Genomic DNA, 16,957 nt, shown 5'->3' with positions numbered 1-16,957 from the left:
TGATTAGCTTGATTTTACATAAATCTACAGTACAATCACGCTAGATTTTGTCAACCTTATAAAGACGCACAGTACAATACAGTAAGTATGATAATATATATTAATAAATCTGTTTTTAACTTATTTTTTAAAGTTCTTGGCTTTCCATGACTTTTGTAGCAGTCAGCTGATCCATGACATTTCTGAAAGATTCTACACTAACCTAAAGTAAAGAAGAAAAGTTTACAACATTTAGACAAGTTAAATGATTTTCATGGAACTCAAAATTACAAAGTATTGTGGTACCTGGTGTCTGCTTAGAGTGAAGGTATGTAACCCATGAAATAAAAAAACTAGGGGGGGGGGGGTGCATGTCTAGTGAATATAGGTTTCTTTTACAGTAAATATGGAGAGCACATTTTAAAACCTGAGCTAGTGTCCACTTGTGTCCAAAGGTGTTTGTTTAAAAGAGTTACCACATATATTGCTTTGGCAAATGAAATTTAAAACCTTAGGCAAGTTAGTACAGAGTTTTTAAGTCCAATAGGACCTAGGTCAACCTTCTTAGATTACAGTATTCATAGTTCAGTATTTAATATTTTAAATTAATATAATCATTGAAATGGCTTCCCATTGTCTTTGAATCCCAACTCATTCAATCACAAATGATTACAGCTACAGTAAGACATGTTACATCTGCATGCTGTTGTACAACAGTCCATAAATTTGCTGTATCATTTCCACTCAAATGATTTATAGTGAGTAATGTATTTCCTAGTAATAAAATAGATTATCTCACCTGGCCCTGGGGTCCTTGTGTGGCTGCAGCCTCCCAAATTTTCTCAAATGTTTCAGGATTCATTTCTACTCCAATACCATCGATAATTCTTCTCATCTAAGCATTGGGTCAAATACAGACTCATAAATAAGTTATAATGAATAAAACTAACTGCCGCACAGATTGAATACATAAATATACTGTAATTAGCATTACAGTTAAGACTTGGGCCACTTAATACTGAAAAGCCCAAAAATTTAAGAATCTCCTTGGGTGAACACCCCCAGACCTCTTCTGGTTTCGTTTTGCTTACTCAGTGTTGAGATTTGTCTAATGCTAATTTTTGACACCCATTTCTCACATCCCTGGATCCATGTGCCATGGTATGCATACAATTCCAATAGATATGCTACAGTTGTCTTCAAGTAGGGTACATACCTCAAATCGATCCCTTGGCTGGAAAAAGTCTTTTTCGTAAACTCCATGGTTGCTGTATAGTGAAGGGTTGATCAGTCCATATGCATCAGATTCATCTCCATAATTCTATAAGAACAAAAATTAGCACATATATGATATTTAAATTTAGTCTGAGGTCAGTGTCATGTTCGGAGCTTGATTGGACAAAAACACGTCCAAATTCGAAACTGATTGTTCCTAGTTGAAGTATTTAACTATAAATATAGAGGACTTTCAAGAACTACTCTACCAAAAATTCTGCATTTTAAGCATGTCTTCACCAAGAAATTTTGTCTTAAGAGGTAAGAGAGCAATAGGGATGAGTAAATGATTTCATTTACTAACAGTTTAGATGCTACGATAATTGATAATTTTTATTTCAAATGCCCCTCTATTAACCTATATTGAAATTTTACATTTTGTTACTTACTGTTGTGTCGCCAACTCTTCTAATCCTAGGTGCAGCCAGATCTGATCTAATCGTTGGGGTTCCATATGCTCTCCAGTCTGAAAAATAATGTCAAACAAATGATAAGCTTGAATTCTAATCCTAATCCATACTGTGAGAGGGTACATGTGAGAGAATGAAAAGTATAAATCAGGCTTTGCACCATTATGTGATTACAGCCATGACATTGAATTTGGTATAATCTGATTACATGAGAAAGAATTCAGTTTCCTGGGGGGGGGGGGGGGGGGGGGGAGCTATTGTTGTGCCTCCTGTCATGGCTGCCATACACATAATGGTGCATTACAAGCCTTTATTGTGTCATATTGACCACATTCCAATAAGTTAATCTGACAACAATAACTTACTGTTTGTCTTGACTCCCCCAACAGTAGCATTGACAAGCATTGACGACTGCTTCCATCCACCAACAGCCTTGTCTATCTGCTTTGATAATGTTTTGGGACTGGCAACCTCCTCTTGTTGAGTTCCCTATATAGAAAAAGAACAAAGTATTTAAAAAAACCTATGCATGAAATTGATCTTTATTTTGATGAAGAAGTCAGAAGCTAATAACTGTATGTTAACTGTATATTTTCTAATTACTTTCAGTTGCATTGAGCTTTCAGAGATTCAGCAAAAAGAGATTATGACTTCATCATGTGTGATTTGAAGGTTAGAGATAATTGTATCAAATGCCTGTCCATTTTGTTCCTAATGCCTGTTTCCCAGCAAATCTTTGGTATGTACTGACAATTTTAAGACAAACAAGACACATTTTAATATTTTGTAAGTACAGCTTGTATCTCATTACCTCTTTATCTGACAGAGATGTCCCGCTACTTTTGCCACTAGGCATCTGGTCTTTCCAATTTAAAAAGTTGGCAAACTCTGTATAATTGATTTGTCCATCTTGATCTGCATCACAGTAGGTCAGGAGAGACTTAAGAAGCTCATCTTCAACAGGCAGGTTAAATTCTGTGCAGATTTTTGCCAGTTCTTCAAGACTTATTTTTCCTGATTTGTCCTATATCACAGAAAGAAATTAAAAAATATATGACAAACTGAATAGGCAGTTTTTAACTATAAATATTTAAAGTGAAATTTGTTTTTAGAAAGAGTTAGCTAATCGCTAGCCTTGGTCACAGTTTAAGAGTAATGCACCTATCAGTGTTAGGCCCCTCCAATAATTTTGACCTAAGTACTCCTTCGCCTACCCAATAATTTTAAACTAGTCCCCAGAAATTTTGGCCTTGTGTCCCTTTCCCCTTCCTCTTCTGTTTACCTTGTCATAATGTTCAAATGCAGCTTGCAGACTTTCAAAGTTATGGTAATTAGCTTTTTTCAGGTGTTGTCGTATTGCTGCTATCACACCCCTTTCTGCTTCCTTGCCTCTGAGGTACTTAGATGGCATGCGCATATGTATAAGGTCTCCTGCTCCATATTCATCAGGTTTAACCAAAACTCCAAACACATGGTCAGGTCCTACTTTTAGAGTGTCTTTTATAGGGTCATGAACCTGGCCAAGTTGGGGCTGTGTTCTTTCTCTGAAGTCATCCACTCTCTTCGATACTATCTTTGTGCACTTTTCCCTTCAAAATCATGGCAAATGGATGACAATTTTAGTGCTTTTCAATATTTCAATATGGCCATGCCCCAACCTAAAAATTTCATGGTATTTGCTTATTTATAGTTTTGCACAAGTAAAATGGCACATCGTGCTCTGAGACTAGGATTATGTCATTAGGAATGAAACCCAATCTTGATTACCTTAACATGGATAACAGTTAATTGCCATTTTTTTATCGTACATGGAATCATTCATCAGATTTTTGCAAGGGTAGATCCAGTGGTGAGGTCCAGTTCATACCCCATGGTCATAAATGTGGGGTTCAATTTTTTTATCTTAAAATTTAGTTTTGCCAGAGGGTTGAATTAAAATAATTGTATGAAGTATATAGGTTTGGATCCCCTGTTAGCGTTTGGAGTCCCCTTTTCAAAATTCCTCAAATCTGAAGATAATTAACTTACCGGATCCAAAGATCTACTTATGGGATCAAAAGATCAACTTAATTACTGGATCCAAAGATAAGCTTACTGGATCTGAAGATCAACTTACTGTTGTGTTTCATGGAGCCACTTTAAACTTTTCTTGACATGAATTCCATCATTATTGTGAGGTGTATCCACTCCAAATGTACTATCTTTTGGAACTCTACCCCAGTCATATTTCCTATCATAGCTTTCACCTAAAATAATGAATTTCATTGAATTAAGACCATTTGTACATGTGATATGTATGATATAACTTGTTGCAATATGACTAGAGCTAGCTATTTTGGAACCAAGCCTTGAATAGCCAAATTTACAGCCTTCTCAGAGAGGTTTTCTCATCAAGCAGGCTAGCTGTTTTCCCACTCTAAACTCTGCTGCCAACCATCTTATTTGGGAAAGTGAATTTTGTTCCTTTTTTGTTCAAAATTTGATAGAAAATTCATGCCATAAGAGGATCTCTGTCTCTTAAGAATACAGAGGAGTGGGTGGTATGGTGATCTAGCCACATTATTTTGGAGAAATTTTAACAAGATGTGCTATACTTTAGTATTCCTTCATATGTAATTATAGTTCACCCCACCCCTGTTCCTTTGCTGCGAACCTTTGCTCCATGGGAAACAAGTCTATTTGATATGCCAGTATATATAATTTATATACTTACCAACATCATAGTCATGATGACTGAATTTGTAAAGCTCTTTTCCTTCTTGTGATTCAGTCATGACTTGACTAGCTTTTTTATCAGGGTTAACCATTTCTCCTGCTGTACCATCTTTTTTGAAATTAAAGGACAACAAGAATTAGATTTTAGCCCAGATCTGTGTAAAAATGTTGGTGAAGGTTTGTTGCACGCTGCATATCAAGCTTCAAGTGTATTATATTCATATGCAAAATTAATGATGTCAGCAAAGAAAAATATATATACCAGAAAAACAATTGCAGACAAATATTCATTAAAAAGTTTGGGGAAAACTCCACCATATTGTGATGGTGACCTTTCACTGATTTCATTTACATCACTGATGGTGCATTTTGGTTTTTGTATGCAACATGTAACAAAACCTTCATCATTCTGTTACAAATTAGTTCAGTATACTGATGGATATTATTGTCTTCTATATATTGCCATAGGTGAGAGTAATAAATTTCTGGAACCAACCATTAAGTCAATGGTCATCAACATTTACCATTAAATGTTATCCAAAAATTAAACCTGAAAAATATTTTGGTTGCTTTATAATTAAGTGTCTGAAAACCGTTTCAATAGTTTAATTATAATTAACTTGGTCTTACCTTTTATAGTTTTTACACCGTAGCAATCTTCATTTAGTTTTGCTCCTTCAGGTAAGTTTTTTAGCTGATCATGACACTCTCCTGGAAAAAATAGAGGATGGTATATTGGCAAGACTTTCACTGTTAATTAACTTTGTTAAGTTCTAGGGAAGGGAGAGGACTCCTTTTTTCATTCTATTGTCATTTTGCTTCAGTGTCTAGAAAGGTTTTTCTCTAATTTGCTACATTTCATTCAGTATCTTGACCCTCACCTTTGAAATAATAAATTATTAGGACCTACCCTTATTGCATCAAATGCATCATTTGATATTTGAAATGATTTGATAAATAAGGCTTCTTTAAATATAACTGATATAACCATTAGGGTGGATCCAAGGAGGCAGTGCAGTGGGGCTAGGAATTAAACTTTGTAAGGAAAGTATTTCAGGGACCATGGAGTGTAATTCTGATTGTACATTTGAGGGCTAATGATCGCCAAAGGCAGAAACACCTAGGGTGTTCAAAATTTTTAAATGTTATATGCAATTTCCAGTGTCATGAGGGGCAATTGAGACATATTTAACATGGCAGCAAAATAATTTGGGGCTTTAACCCCCAGCCCCCCCCCCCCCCCCCCTCCAGCTCTGCAGTCCTTGATAATATACATGTATTGTTTAGACTTCCATTTCTAACAAATATAAGATGGATATTGGCAAAATGGTATTGTATTTTTACATTTCCATCCTTGAGCTTCCCTGGTTTGGAGAGGTCCTGGTTGTGCCCTTGCTTATTTATCCATCCCTATCAGTCATCTCAACAAGGCAAATGATTACTTGTCTGTTTATATCAGCATTAAGTTAATTTGTTCAGATGCAACTCTAGATCTCTTTGTTCCTTCCACAAAGGAGACTGTACCATTACATATAATAAACAATTCAATTAGTACTGTACCTAGCGGTGCATTTTTACGACTGGCATAAATTGCTTCCTTTTTGTCTAGCATTCTTTGAGAAAAAAGTGTTGTTTTGGGTGGGTTTACCAGGTCTCCAGCCTGAAGAAAAGATAAGTTATGTTAAAGGTGCAGTAATAAGGGCATCAGAAATTAATGCAACATGTTGCCCAAACATAGCTGTGTTGGAAGTTGTTGAGCAGATGTTGCTTATATTTACCACTCCTTCTGCAACAAATTTTCACAGCAATGCATTTTTTTAATGTGCAGAGTGGTAAAACCAGCAGCATTTGCTCTGCAACTTGTTGTGCAATATTGTTGCCAGTGTTACATGCAGCACCTGATATTATATATTTTTTATTGACTGATTGAATTTAAATATAATTACACTTGACAACTCACCCAAAGAGATGGTTTTGTACTGACACCATGATTTATTTGTGCAGCAATGTTTGGGTCATCAGCTCGGCCATAGAATATTCTCTCTACACCTGCTCTTGGTCTCGTAAATGCTTGAAATTTCTTAACATTGTTTGGATATTCATTCTAAAATATAAAAAATATACATTGATGTTGAAATTAGGGACTCACTTTTTGTTGGAGATGGTCAAAGTGTCCTTCAAGCCCAGCTCTACACGAAAGATTGTCACTGATTTTCAAGTTTGCGAAAAAGAAGAATATTTTCTGAAATATTACTTGATTATATACCGGTACTCGACAACAACAATCAACAAGTTTAATCAAAGAAACAATACTCAAGGGAATAAGGTCTGAAATTGGAAAGCATTTATAGTGTGTATGACATAACGGTGGTATGTGTTCATAAAATAAATGCTGTAGGCTTACCCCTTCATGTATCTGTAAACAATCATTAGTCGTACATCCCGATACACCAAATATTTTTCCGGCCTGGAAAAAAAGCGAAAATGTTATCAAATATTAAGGCTTAAACTCTTCATTAAATATATATCCTTTTCCGATTATTATATAAATTATAAATTATGTAAGGCTTTTTTTTTCTCTCAGCAGGTAAAAGTAAAATAAATTGTAAAACTGCTTCCATACAAAGTAAAATCTTATTGAATGAGAGGAAGATGTAAAAACTAATTTGCCAGTACAAAAGGATAATTAGACAGGCTTTCTCGTGCTACAATGAAGATACCCCTTACTAACTTTGTATAAGGAGTCGCGATTTTTCGCATTTTAAAGGTTATATAGCTTTCTTTTTCGCTAAAGAGAATCGCATAAATCGTATCAAATGAATTAAGATTAAAATCAGAATTCTTTTAGTCTCTAAGCTTTCGAAACGTTTTGTCATTTTCTTTACTAAAAAACCGAACCCAAAATATTCTTCTTTACTTACAGCTGGGATATCCCTGTTTCGGTCAATGAATCTTCCTTCGTTGCTCAGCATTTTTAGGCCTTTGGTTATATTTTCTCCAAATAATGCTCACTTGAATACGATTTTTTTCTCCGGAAAGATAGAAACGAATACAAGAAGCCAGGTGGTCAAAAAATTACAATCCTGAAGTAAAATACCACGCACCCCCGCTGAATGAATCTACAATGGTATTCTGAAGCTCTATAATTGCTTTAAAGAAGTAGAATGAAAGCCAAGAAGTAGAGCTGCTAAACGAGTATCTTTGTTCAGGACGTCCAAGCAAGTAAATAAACTTTGCTGGGTTGCCACGTTATATGATTCAAGCGTCTCGTAACCTAGCAACAAGCTTGCTGGAACGCTTCCGGTCTCTCGATTGCACTTCCGGTGTGATCCGATTACAAAGACTATTGTCAAGTCATCCACACTCCGCTCACGCCACAGGCAGCCCAAACAAGGTTCCTGTGTATGGTTTATAAGGGAATGTATGGGAGTTATGATAAAGTTACGAAAATAAAATGTTTCACTCAACGATTTGCTTCAAAACTTGTTGCAGTCGTTGCTTTTACTTTGTTCAGTCTTCTGGCAACGTTTCAGCGCGATTTGAGGCCGTTTAGTGGGTTTTTTCAAAATCCGCTCTTCTCTACCTAAATAATGGTTATTAGGTAGAGAAGAGCTGATTTTGAAAAAAACCATTAAACGGCCTCAAATCGCACTGAAACGTCGCCAGGAGGCTGAACAATGTAAAAGCAACAACTGCAGCAAGTTTTGAGGCAAATTGTTGAGTGAAACATTTTATTTTCATGACCTTAATCATAACTCCCATACATTCCCTTATAAACCATTCACAGGAACCTTTTTTGGGCTGCCTGTGCTCACGCTATAAAATGATGAATATACTACATTGCTATGCTATATTTTTGGATTAGTTTGATTATGAGATTTACCAGTCGTGAAAGATAGGAAGATAGAATGTGGATTCCAAATATAATTTATTCACGTATTTACAATTTTTAGCATTTTTGTATTTTGATTCTTTCAGGTGACTTTTAGTATTTACTTCTTTCCATCGTACTTTCTAAAAAAAAGAATGTTTCAGATGATCCTAACCCTAAAACTCTCTGTTATCACGTATGAACAATCGATTACGCTTTTGATTGGGCTTCCTGTGACTAGGCGATTTTCCCGCCATTTAACGCGCGCGCGCGCACATCTGACTTGAGGCGAAGGGAAGGCCACCTTCACGACTCTTCACGCCTTCGACCACTTCACTATGCACACATGGAAAAGGAACATTTTCTATATTTTATTCATTTTTTTCGTGGTAATTATGCTTTATCCTCTTAAGCTTATGCTAACCAAACCTTTCGTGATTCAAATTTGGAGGAAAACAAATTAGAAAGGAGGACAAATGCGTTCTTTCCAGTTGCTCAAGGCTGTGCTTAATATAAAGGTAAGCTTTAACCTTTGCAGATAAATTATTAAATTTTACAAAGCTTAGAGTGGTGCCATTAAAGGCAAGATAAAAAAAAGACTTGGTAATGTGTAATAGTCAAATATGCATTAAAAAAGATGGAAGTTAGATCTACTAACCCCTATGCGTCTATAAATTTACTAACTACGACCAAGAACCACTCTTCTTTGTGCTTACTTGTGTATTTAAGATTATAAGCCTTTGTCCTTTTACTTGCTTTCTAATGTTAGTAATGAAGTTTAAACTGTCAAAAAGCAGCTTTATTGCTTTAATTTATTTCCCACAAGTAAAATATTTTTTGTAGTCGAAATTTTATCACTTTCCGTCTCCCCCTCGGGACAATCCTTTTTTGACGGGGGATTGGTACTAGTGATCATTCGATCCCTGTTCTGATCATTACCTAAACAAAACAGTGTCTTGGAGGGATGCGTTGGATAAGTCAGTAAAATGTCTAAGATTCCCTTATGCCGAATGAGAAATGGCTTACAAATTCGTAGAATTGTCAATGGGATGTGGCAAGTTTCAGGGGCGCATGGACCCATCGATGAAGGAAGGGCAGTGAACGAAATGTTTTCGTATTTTGACGCAGGTCTTACAACATTTGACATGGCCGACATATACGGTCCGGCCGAAGAAATCTTTGGCAAATTTCTACGTGAATTAGAGTCTGAACGTGGTTCTCATGCTAGAGAACAAATACAAGGTAAGAAAGCATCAAAATATGGAAGAATTTTGTGGCGGGATCCATCAAACGTCGTGATTATGCTTACATACAGTAAATATTTTGTCCTCGCCCATCTGAGCGGGAAGAACTTTATTTACATATTTTGGCGGTTTTAGCGAATCTCAGCAGATTTGGTTAGTTATTAATCTGGTTGTTTTCAAAGACGTATTGCTCTCTTGATGTTTCTACATCGAGGAGCTATTAGATTTTATATTTGCTTCGTGTAAGATTGGAGGATATTTCGGAAGTTTTTCTTCACCATCCCGTGATTCGCTGTACCGAATGCGTAGTTTCAGTGCAGGGGGCGTTACCGATAAGCTAGTTTCGTACGCGCTGTTATATTTAGATACATTTTGTGTTTCTGATTGTATAAATTAGACATTAGCCAGGTCTTATTTGAAATGAGATAAGCTTGATGGTGTGCAGTCAAGAGGTTTAAAAAAATCCGTATCTAATTTTGATGCGTATATTCCTTTTAGGAAGGGGGATCTCTGGTAACGCCATTGTTGAAATTTTGCTTCATTAGCATTCAAATAGATAGGAGCTACTATAAACTTGAGAGTGTTTGCTCAATACTTGACTGGCAAACATATATATATTTTATGACTGGGCAGTAAAATTACAAATCTTTTGTGTGGTGTTGACAAAATTCCATATATCGCTTAATGCATCATTTCTTATGACTTGATATTCATCTGTTCAGATAATAGCTCTTTGCATAGATTACAAGTGGATCATTTTAAAATATTCAATCTGATGATGAGAATGTAAGAGCGTGTTCACACTTGCTGATTCATAAGCATGGTGCTCAAGAGTATGCTATGGGCTCTTCAGTGAATGGAGCTTATTTTGAAGTACCCATGCTAAAATCTAGGGACAGGTACTAAACTGTGTTAGATTACAATGAGGTTGGGACCTTGTATTCAGGCACCAAGTGTCCAAGCACTATAGACCCAGATTTGAAATCAGCTATAAATTTGGGTTTAAAAATTTGTTATTCAAAAAAAATTATGGATTTTTTTCTATAGTAGGCAGCCACTTTAAATTTAAAATGTTTGACCATATCGGCACAATTTCTGAGTTATTTCAATCAGCACATGCATTGCTTCAAAAGTTTGTTGGGGTTTATCCATAAAGACATTGGATTTCATGCTACTTGAGTGTTTTACAAATCACTGAATCAAACTTAATAAAACTTGAACCAATCAGGAGCAAGCAATTAAGCTTAGATATCTGAGGAAAAAAATAGATATTTACAGTATTGAACTTCACTCTTCCTTTAGCTATATTTACATACAGTAAAGTTTACAGTTTTCATTAGACCTGTAGCCTGCATGCAGCCGAACTAACTAACTGTTAAGTCTGTCTGCGACCCAGCGACAGCTTTCTTGTTCCGTTAACCCCAGCAGCGTACCTGGATTTCAGTACGCGTTCTGATTGGCTCTTGATATTATAAGTTTGCTGATTGGCTATAAATTTCAGTCTCTACACAAATTTCAGGCTAGTTTGTTCATATGATTTTCATGTGTGTTGGTTCTTGCCAGGAATAAGACTCAAATTTATGTCTCGTTTATTGCTAGTAATAACCATAATTTGTATTTTATGTCCTCGAGAGTTATCAAAGCGAAATGTTTGTTATCTTTGTTTAAGGAAAGTCAAAGTTAAACGTGAAGTGTGAGTTGGAGATTTATTTTCAATCGTGAGAGCGAGTATATAATATGCAAGTGGAGCTTTCAAACCTTGTCGAAGAGACGACGTTTAACCCCTAAAAAAAGTCTTATCAAAGGGACTAGCAAAGATAATACATCATGTGTTCCCACATTCACAAGACCAATTCCCGCTGTTCTTCCTTATTCGCCTTATCAGAGAGAAACCGCTGTTAAGTCAATACGTGCACATCTGTCCATTAAGGGGAAATGAATATCCAAAGAAAAGCTAAGGAGAGAATGCTGCCAGAAGACTTAGAATCTCTGGGCAAGATACTGATTCGCAGAACCTATAAAAAGATCGCTACTGTAGCTTGGAAATGTCCCTCTCTTAAGAAAAAACTAACAGCTCTTGATGTAAAGGACATAGAGAAGGAGGCAGCACAGCTGTGTTCAAACTGAGATTCGACAGCTGAAAAAGCTTAGTTCCACAAGTCCTCACTAAAATTCGCCATTTTGATTTCAGCAAGACTGAATAATGTAGACAAAGGCTCTGATAACCAATCAGAAACGGCTTTGGTTATGACCAATTAGAATTTAGTCTTCAAATCCATATGCGGGGGTGTGGGGTCTAGAGAACACGGTTTGTGTTGTTGCTTAGCAGACAGACTATACGAGAGAAAAGTCCAGCTGCACGCAGGCTATTAGACCTGATGATGCGGTCGAAACGATTGTTACAACAGTTTGAAGATTGCACAACAACATACTAATGATACAGGTCAGACTCCCAACTTTAAGAACACTGCAATTGTGGCGATTGAAAAAAAGAAAAAAAAGAGAGATGAGATCTCATGAAGCCAAACACTTTTGTTAAGCCAATCTTAATCAGCTTTATCTGCATGGTGTCCATTTTGGAACCTTCCTTTTTTGTGACTACTGCCTCGAAAGAGGCAAAGCCACTATGTCATCAAGTTGTGAGTGTCTGTGAGTAACTGATGCACAGGAAGCCCAAATTCGGAGGTTGTTCGTGCCTGCTCAAATCGAATGGTGATAGATGGTAATATAGCAGCAATGATAGCGATAGTTTCATGGTCATAGCAATTTTACAATACAGCTACTACAATATCCATGTTTATTATAGTCATTTTCTGTAGTCAGCGACTGTCTGTTTTTTAAATCATGGATCCGCTACCGGCCCTTTACATGATCGTAAAGCTGAAAATGACCACATCAACATGTAGCACAAATTTGAAATTTCCATGTGAAAGTATGCTAAAAAGCACTGTCTAACTTCTCTCTGAGATCTCTTTACCTCTCCCAGATTTACCATTATTATATATCTGACATAGACTGAAAATGTGACCAAATCATATCTGACACTAGCCAACTTGGTTAGCATTGGTTAAGACAATCTGGCAATAGGCCATTTGCAGCAAACAGTCATTTGCTGATATAACACTTTGGTAACAAATTAATTCAGCCAAAAGTTCCTCGTGGAAGGCTTTGCTGGATGGCAAACAAACTTTGAATTGCTTTGTAACTTGAAATTAGAAGTATGTTATGTTCTGCAGATTTCTTGTTCTGGTCACTAGAAGATTTTTCTTTAATTTTATTTTTAGGGTTGGTTGGTTTTACTTACAGAGAAGGAGTTTAAGATAAATCAACTGTTTTCATGGTTTAATACAGTGTAGGTCTATTCCTTTAAAAACATTTTGTAAAACATGGAAACTTGCACTAATGTTAGATTGCATAGACAGATATCAAATGTAGTGCCAATTGCTGCTCATCATGAGTTGCCTGATATCTGTCAATGTATAGCTAAACTTTATGCTATGTATATATCAACTATTTGGTAGACAAATCAGAATGAGTGTAAAAATAAATTGGCATAGCAGCCAAACACAGCCTATAATGATATAGCAACCACTCTGGTGCATGGTTGGTCCAGCTGGGGCCCAGTTGTACAAAAGGTAGCTTGTGTTGCAGGCGGTCTGTTTTTTGTTTTTGGCAGGGGGGGGGAGGAGGAAAGATTACTTTCAGTAGCCGCCTACTAACCTGGCTTATCGTAGTGTAATGAACCATCCCTTTTAATATGCAATCAGAATAGAGCAGTAATATAATATGTCTACTTGAAGAGTGCAAACATCACTGGAACCACAACTTGCTAGCTAAGTAATAATGTTAAATTTTTCACCTTGAATTTTTATAAAATTCACTGAAACCCTTGCAGCATCTTTTTGTCACACTTATTTATCTCCTGTGTGAGTTAGTAAGCTAATTCAGAAAAATTCAAGGTAAGAATTTTAATATTTGTTACTGACAACTGTCGGATCATATCCAGAAAGCTAAATTACGAGCTTGGAAAAAAATTTCGTTCCCCTTTATTTGGGTGATTTTTCTCAAACTTTGCCAGAAGACTCATTGATTATCATTCTTTCATGTGTCATAGTTTGGAGAGCATAGAATTATTTTTCTTGTAGACTTCGTGGAGAGTGTGAGTGCAATTGAGGTCCAGAAGGCCCCTAGGCTGTGTAATTTTTGTGCTCGAGTAGCGAGTGTTCACCACCCAAATAAACAGCTTAATGACAGCATTAAAATGCATTGGATGACAAAATGAAACACATTTTAGACGATTGTAAGTATCAAACTTGAAAATTATGCACTGGATAAGATTTATTTGTTGGATAGAGCTATTCACCCTTTGTACAACTTGGCCCAAAACAATGAATCTTGCACCTTAGACTTTCAGGCCGTCTTAATAACCAGAGTTGCACCAGGCAAACTAGCTAGCTTCACTTTGGATTTATGTTTTGACAGGCTCTCTTTTACCCTCCCCTTTTGACACCTAAAAATATCTTCCTCTCAAATAAAATTAATGACAACAAATAATTTTCATTTGCTTCAGCCTTAACTAAATGGGTTCCTTTGCCTGGTGTAATGACAAGAAATGTAGTTGAAGCAAGCATTGAAAAGTCCATGAAGCGAATGGGTGTGGACAAGTTGGATATGGTGCAGTTTCATTGGTGGGATTACTCTGACAAAAGGTACCTAGATGCATTAATACATCTTGCAGAACTTAAAGACATTGGTAAAATTGGGGAATTATCCTTAACAAACTTTGATACTTGCCATTTGGAAGAAATCACAAAAATGGGAATTCAAATTTCAAGTAATCAAATTCAGTACTCAGTAATTGATAACTGACCTTCTATAAAAATGTCAAAGTTATGTGAAGAAAATGGGATATCACTACTTACCTATGGAACTGTGGCTGGTGGGTTCCTATCTGAAAAATACTTGAAGCATAAAGAACCCAGAAAAGAGGAGCTTTATACAGCATCTCTTCAAAAATACAAACAAATGATCAATGCATGGGGTGGATGGAGTTTATTTCAGGAACTGCTCTCAGCCCTTGATAAGATTGCCAAATCTCATGGACCAGACGTAAGTATAGCCAATGTGGCATCACGCTACATTCTAGACCAACCTGCTGTTGCAGGCATCATTATAGGATGTCGTCTTGGAGTGCCAGGTGCACAACATATAGAAGATAATTTAAAGACTTTAGATTTGAAGTTAACATCAGATGATTTTGAAACTGTGCAAAAGGTTTGTAAGAAAGGTCATGATTTGTTCAAAGCAACTGGAGATTGTGGTGATGAATATAGATAAAGATAAATTATTAAATTTCTACTACTGCAAGAAATAATATTTTCAGTGTGTAAATAATATTTTTCTAACATATTGTATACTAATTTATTATTGTATGTTTTATGCAAGATATTTTGTATTATAGTTCTATCTTTGTTCCAATCTATTAAAGATATATAAAATTATTTGTACATCATGCTATATTTACTAAATTGAAACCATTTGTGTCTTGAGATAACTGTGTTAGCTAGCTTTGTCAAAGTCAATTCTCATATGATATGCTATTAATAAGATATAGGACATTATTTGGAAGAAAAATTCACAAATCCAGAAATCAATCTTGTTTACAATAAAGATTTCCAGAAGTATTTGTATAAGCTCTGTTTCCATGGCAACTTGTTTTGGTTTTCAAACTGTTGTTCTATGGTACAAATTCACAAATGTGATACAAATATATTCTGGCTAATATTATACTTTTTATTTAGATTCTAGGGATCAATTAAAATATGTTTAAAAATAATCGTTACCTATTACTGCATATTATCCTGTTCATTTTATTTTAAATCTTTAACTTGATAAAAAAAGAGTAAAGATTTCAATAACTAAAAGATTATAACATTTAGGTCTTATTTATACTTCAGAAATTTGAGTTATACAAATAGGTTGATTTAAAAAATAATTGAAATTATTAATTTATTAACTAAGATAGTAAATTTGATATCCATATCATTTTTTCTGTTTTCGGTTTAAGGCTTATTTCGTCGCTAAATATAGTGTGTGTAAAAATATGTAAAATGTAAGAACATTCTTATATATAGTATATGCAGTGATAAAATAAGTGCTAAACTGATATCGATTGGTCATTAAATGTGGCTGCTAACCTGCATGAGTCTCCCTGTAGCTCAGTGGTTAGAGCATTCTAATGTGAAAATTCTAATGTGCTATCAATATAATTTCTACTGAATTTGATGCCTAAAAATCACCTATGTATAAAATGTTATGATTTTTTTAATGCCTTTAATTTTGTTTTCGCTGTTATTTATGAAAATACATTTGCAATTCTTATATCAATGAAATTTTATATCAGAGCTACACTCTAGCTAGTTAATTCAAATGCTGTATGGTTTTTATTTCCCAATTTTTTTTAAGGAAAAAAGGCAGTTTTTTTTGTAATCAGTTCTGTAAAGTAAAACTTTTAACTTGTTTACCATTTCATAACAAGCCCAAATTATTTAATTCTTTTATAAAAAAATGCAGTTTAACTTTGTGTAATTTCATTTGATTGATGATATTAGAATTAGAGAAAGGTTTTCCCTAACAAATGTAATGATGGTTTTTATCTTCACTACTAGACATGTTTGATATATTTGACAGTTCTGAAAATCACAAATTACAATTTTCATCATGCTTTTAGTCTGTAATATATTTTAATTATTACTGAACAAAAATGCTAGCATCTATAAGCATTATTAATACTTTGTAAGTCTATGATATTTCTAATAATTGAAAACATTGGCATGATTGATGTGATGTAATTCATTGCCATATTGTATACGCTATTTTTATTATTCTTATATGACAATGTTCTTGCAATTAGGTGTATACTTATATAATAAGAGTCACAGACCCCATATGAGACAGACAGCCTATGATTTATGATTTTTTAATAAGTCGTTTATATATAGTAAGATTTTGTAATTGAAAATAATATATTTCAGGATCAGACACATTCCTGTCACACAGCTGGTCCAAGTTTGAGACATGCAAATGCTTGAACACTAACATCATATAGGTTTACTTAAAGTAACAAATTTTAAAAGAAAACTGGAAGAAAAAGGGAAAAAAACGCTGTACAGTACATTTTGAAGTCTTTATAAAAATGACTTCCATTGAATGTCTTTTTAAATTTCAAACAAATTGTCTCAAGGGTATGAGCAAACGATTTTGTCTTTCTTTTCTTTTATTTCTCTATTTTTTATTTCATTTTCAACTTCGAACAGCTGTAAGTGGGGTGTTTTTAAAGGTGTTTATAGGTTCCTGAAGCAAGTTTTTCTAAAGCATCTTTAGTTGCTCAATGCTGTAGCTTGTAAACATCACTTAAATTGCTAGTCTAAACATTCCTTTTATTCAAATTTCCATTCAAAAAA

General features: G+C 35.0%; 2 protein-coding genes across 3 annotated transcripts; one reads left to right on the top strand and one right to left on the bottom strand.

The window, feature by feature from the left end:
* Positions 1-61: 61 nt before the first annotated feature.
* On the bottom strand, positions 62-7,585 carry LOC116293404 (EF-hand domain-containing family member B). Its single transcript, XM_031700826.1, has 14 exons — positions 7,301-7,585; positions 6,784-6,846; positions 6,340-6,483; positions 5,940-6,039; positions 5,010-5,090; positions 4,378-4,488; positions 3,781-3,910; positions 2,947-3,253; positions 2,476-2,688; positions 2,030-2,153; positions 1,644-1,720; positions 1,196-1,300; positions 779-874; positions 62-202 (listed from the first exon to the last, which is right to left on the bottom strand). The coding sequence occupies exons 1-14, from the start codon at positions 7,349-7,351 to the stop codon at positions 128-130; spliced, it is 1,677 nt and encodes a 558-aa protein (XP_031556686.1). The 5' UTR covers positions 7,352-7,585; the 3' UTR covers positions 62-127.
* A 1,596-nt stretch (positions 7,586-9,181) lies between these two features.
* Positions 9,182-14,995, top strand: LOC116293421 (uncharacterized). Of its 2 annotated transcripts, XM_089036185.1 has the most exons (3): positions 9,182-9,492; positions 12,779-12,846; positions 14,065-14,183. In XM_089036185.1, exons 1-2 carry the CDS (start codon positions 9,237-9,239, stop codon positions 12,811-12,813), a joined length of 291 nt encoding a protein of 96 aa, XP_088892311.1. In that variant the 5' UTR covers positions 9,182-9,236; the 3' UTR covers positions 12,814-12,846; positions 14,065-14,183. The 2 variants fall into 2 exon arrangements, with proteins under 2 accessions (XP_088892311.1, XP_031556704.2); XM_031700844.2 differs by lacking the exon at positions 12,779-12,846 and having other exon boundaries at positions 14,065-14,995.
* Positions 14,996-16,957: the final 1,962 nt, after the last annotated feature.

The sequence above is a fragment of the Actinia tenebrosa genome, unplaced genomic scaffold (genome assembly GCF_029948245.1).
Source record: "Actinia tenebrosa isolate PJP-AT-01 unplaced genomic scaffold, QUT_ActTen_1.0 PGA_scaffold4__44_contigs__length_22323623, whole genome shotgun sequence".
NCBI classification, from domain to species: domain Eukaryota; kingdom Metazoa; phylum Cnidaria; class Anthozoa; order Actiniaria; family Actiniidae; genus Actinia; species Actinia tenebrosa.
This window is presented reverse-complemented; position numbering and strand designations above follow the sequence as displayed.

What these genes read in the sequence shown, in the direction of transcription:
- LOC116293404 (XM_031700826.1), bottom strand. Translation starts at nt 7,351, where the DNA reads ATGCTGAGCAACGAAGGAAGATTCATTGACCGAAACAGGGATATCCCA. An exon ending in TCGTAAAAATGCACCGCTAG is followed by an intron (nt 5,091 to 5,939) that starts GTACAGTACTAA and finishes TATTTTTTCCAG; the next exon opens with GAGAGTGTCATGATCAGCTA. An exon ending in AGCCAAGGGATCGATTTGAG is followed by an intron (nt 875 to 1,195) that starts GTATGTACCCTA and finishes CCCAATGCTTAG; the next exon opens with ATGAGAAGAATTATCGATGG.
- LOC116293421 (XM_031700844.2), top strand. Translation starts at nt 9,237, where the DNA reads ATGTCTAAGATTCCCTTATGCCGAATGAGAAATGGCTTACAAATTCGT. An exon ending in TGCTAGAGAACAAATACAAG is followed by an intron (nt 9,493 to 14,064) that starts GTAAGAAAGCAT and finishes CATTTGCTTCAG; the next exon opens with CCTTAACTAAATGGGTTCCT.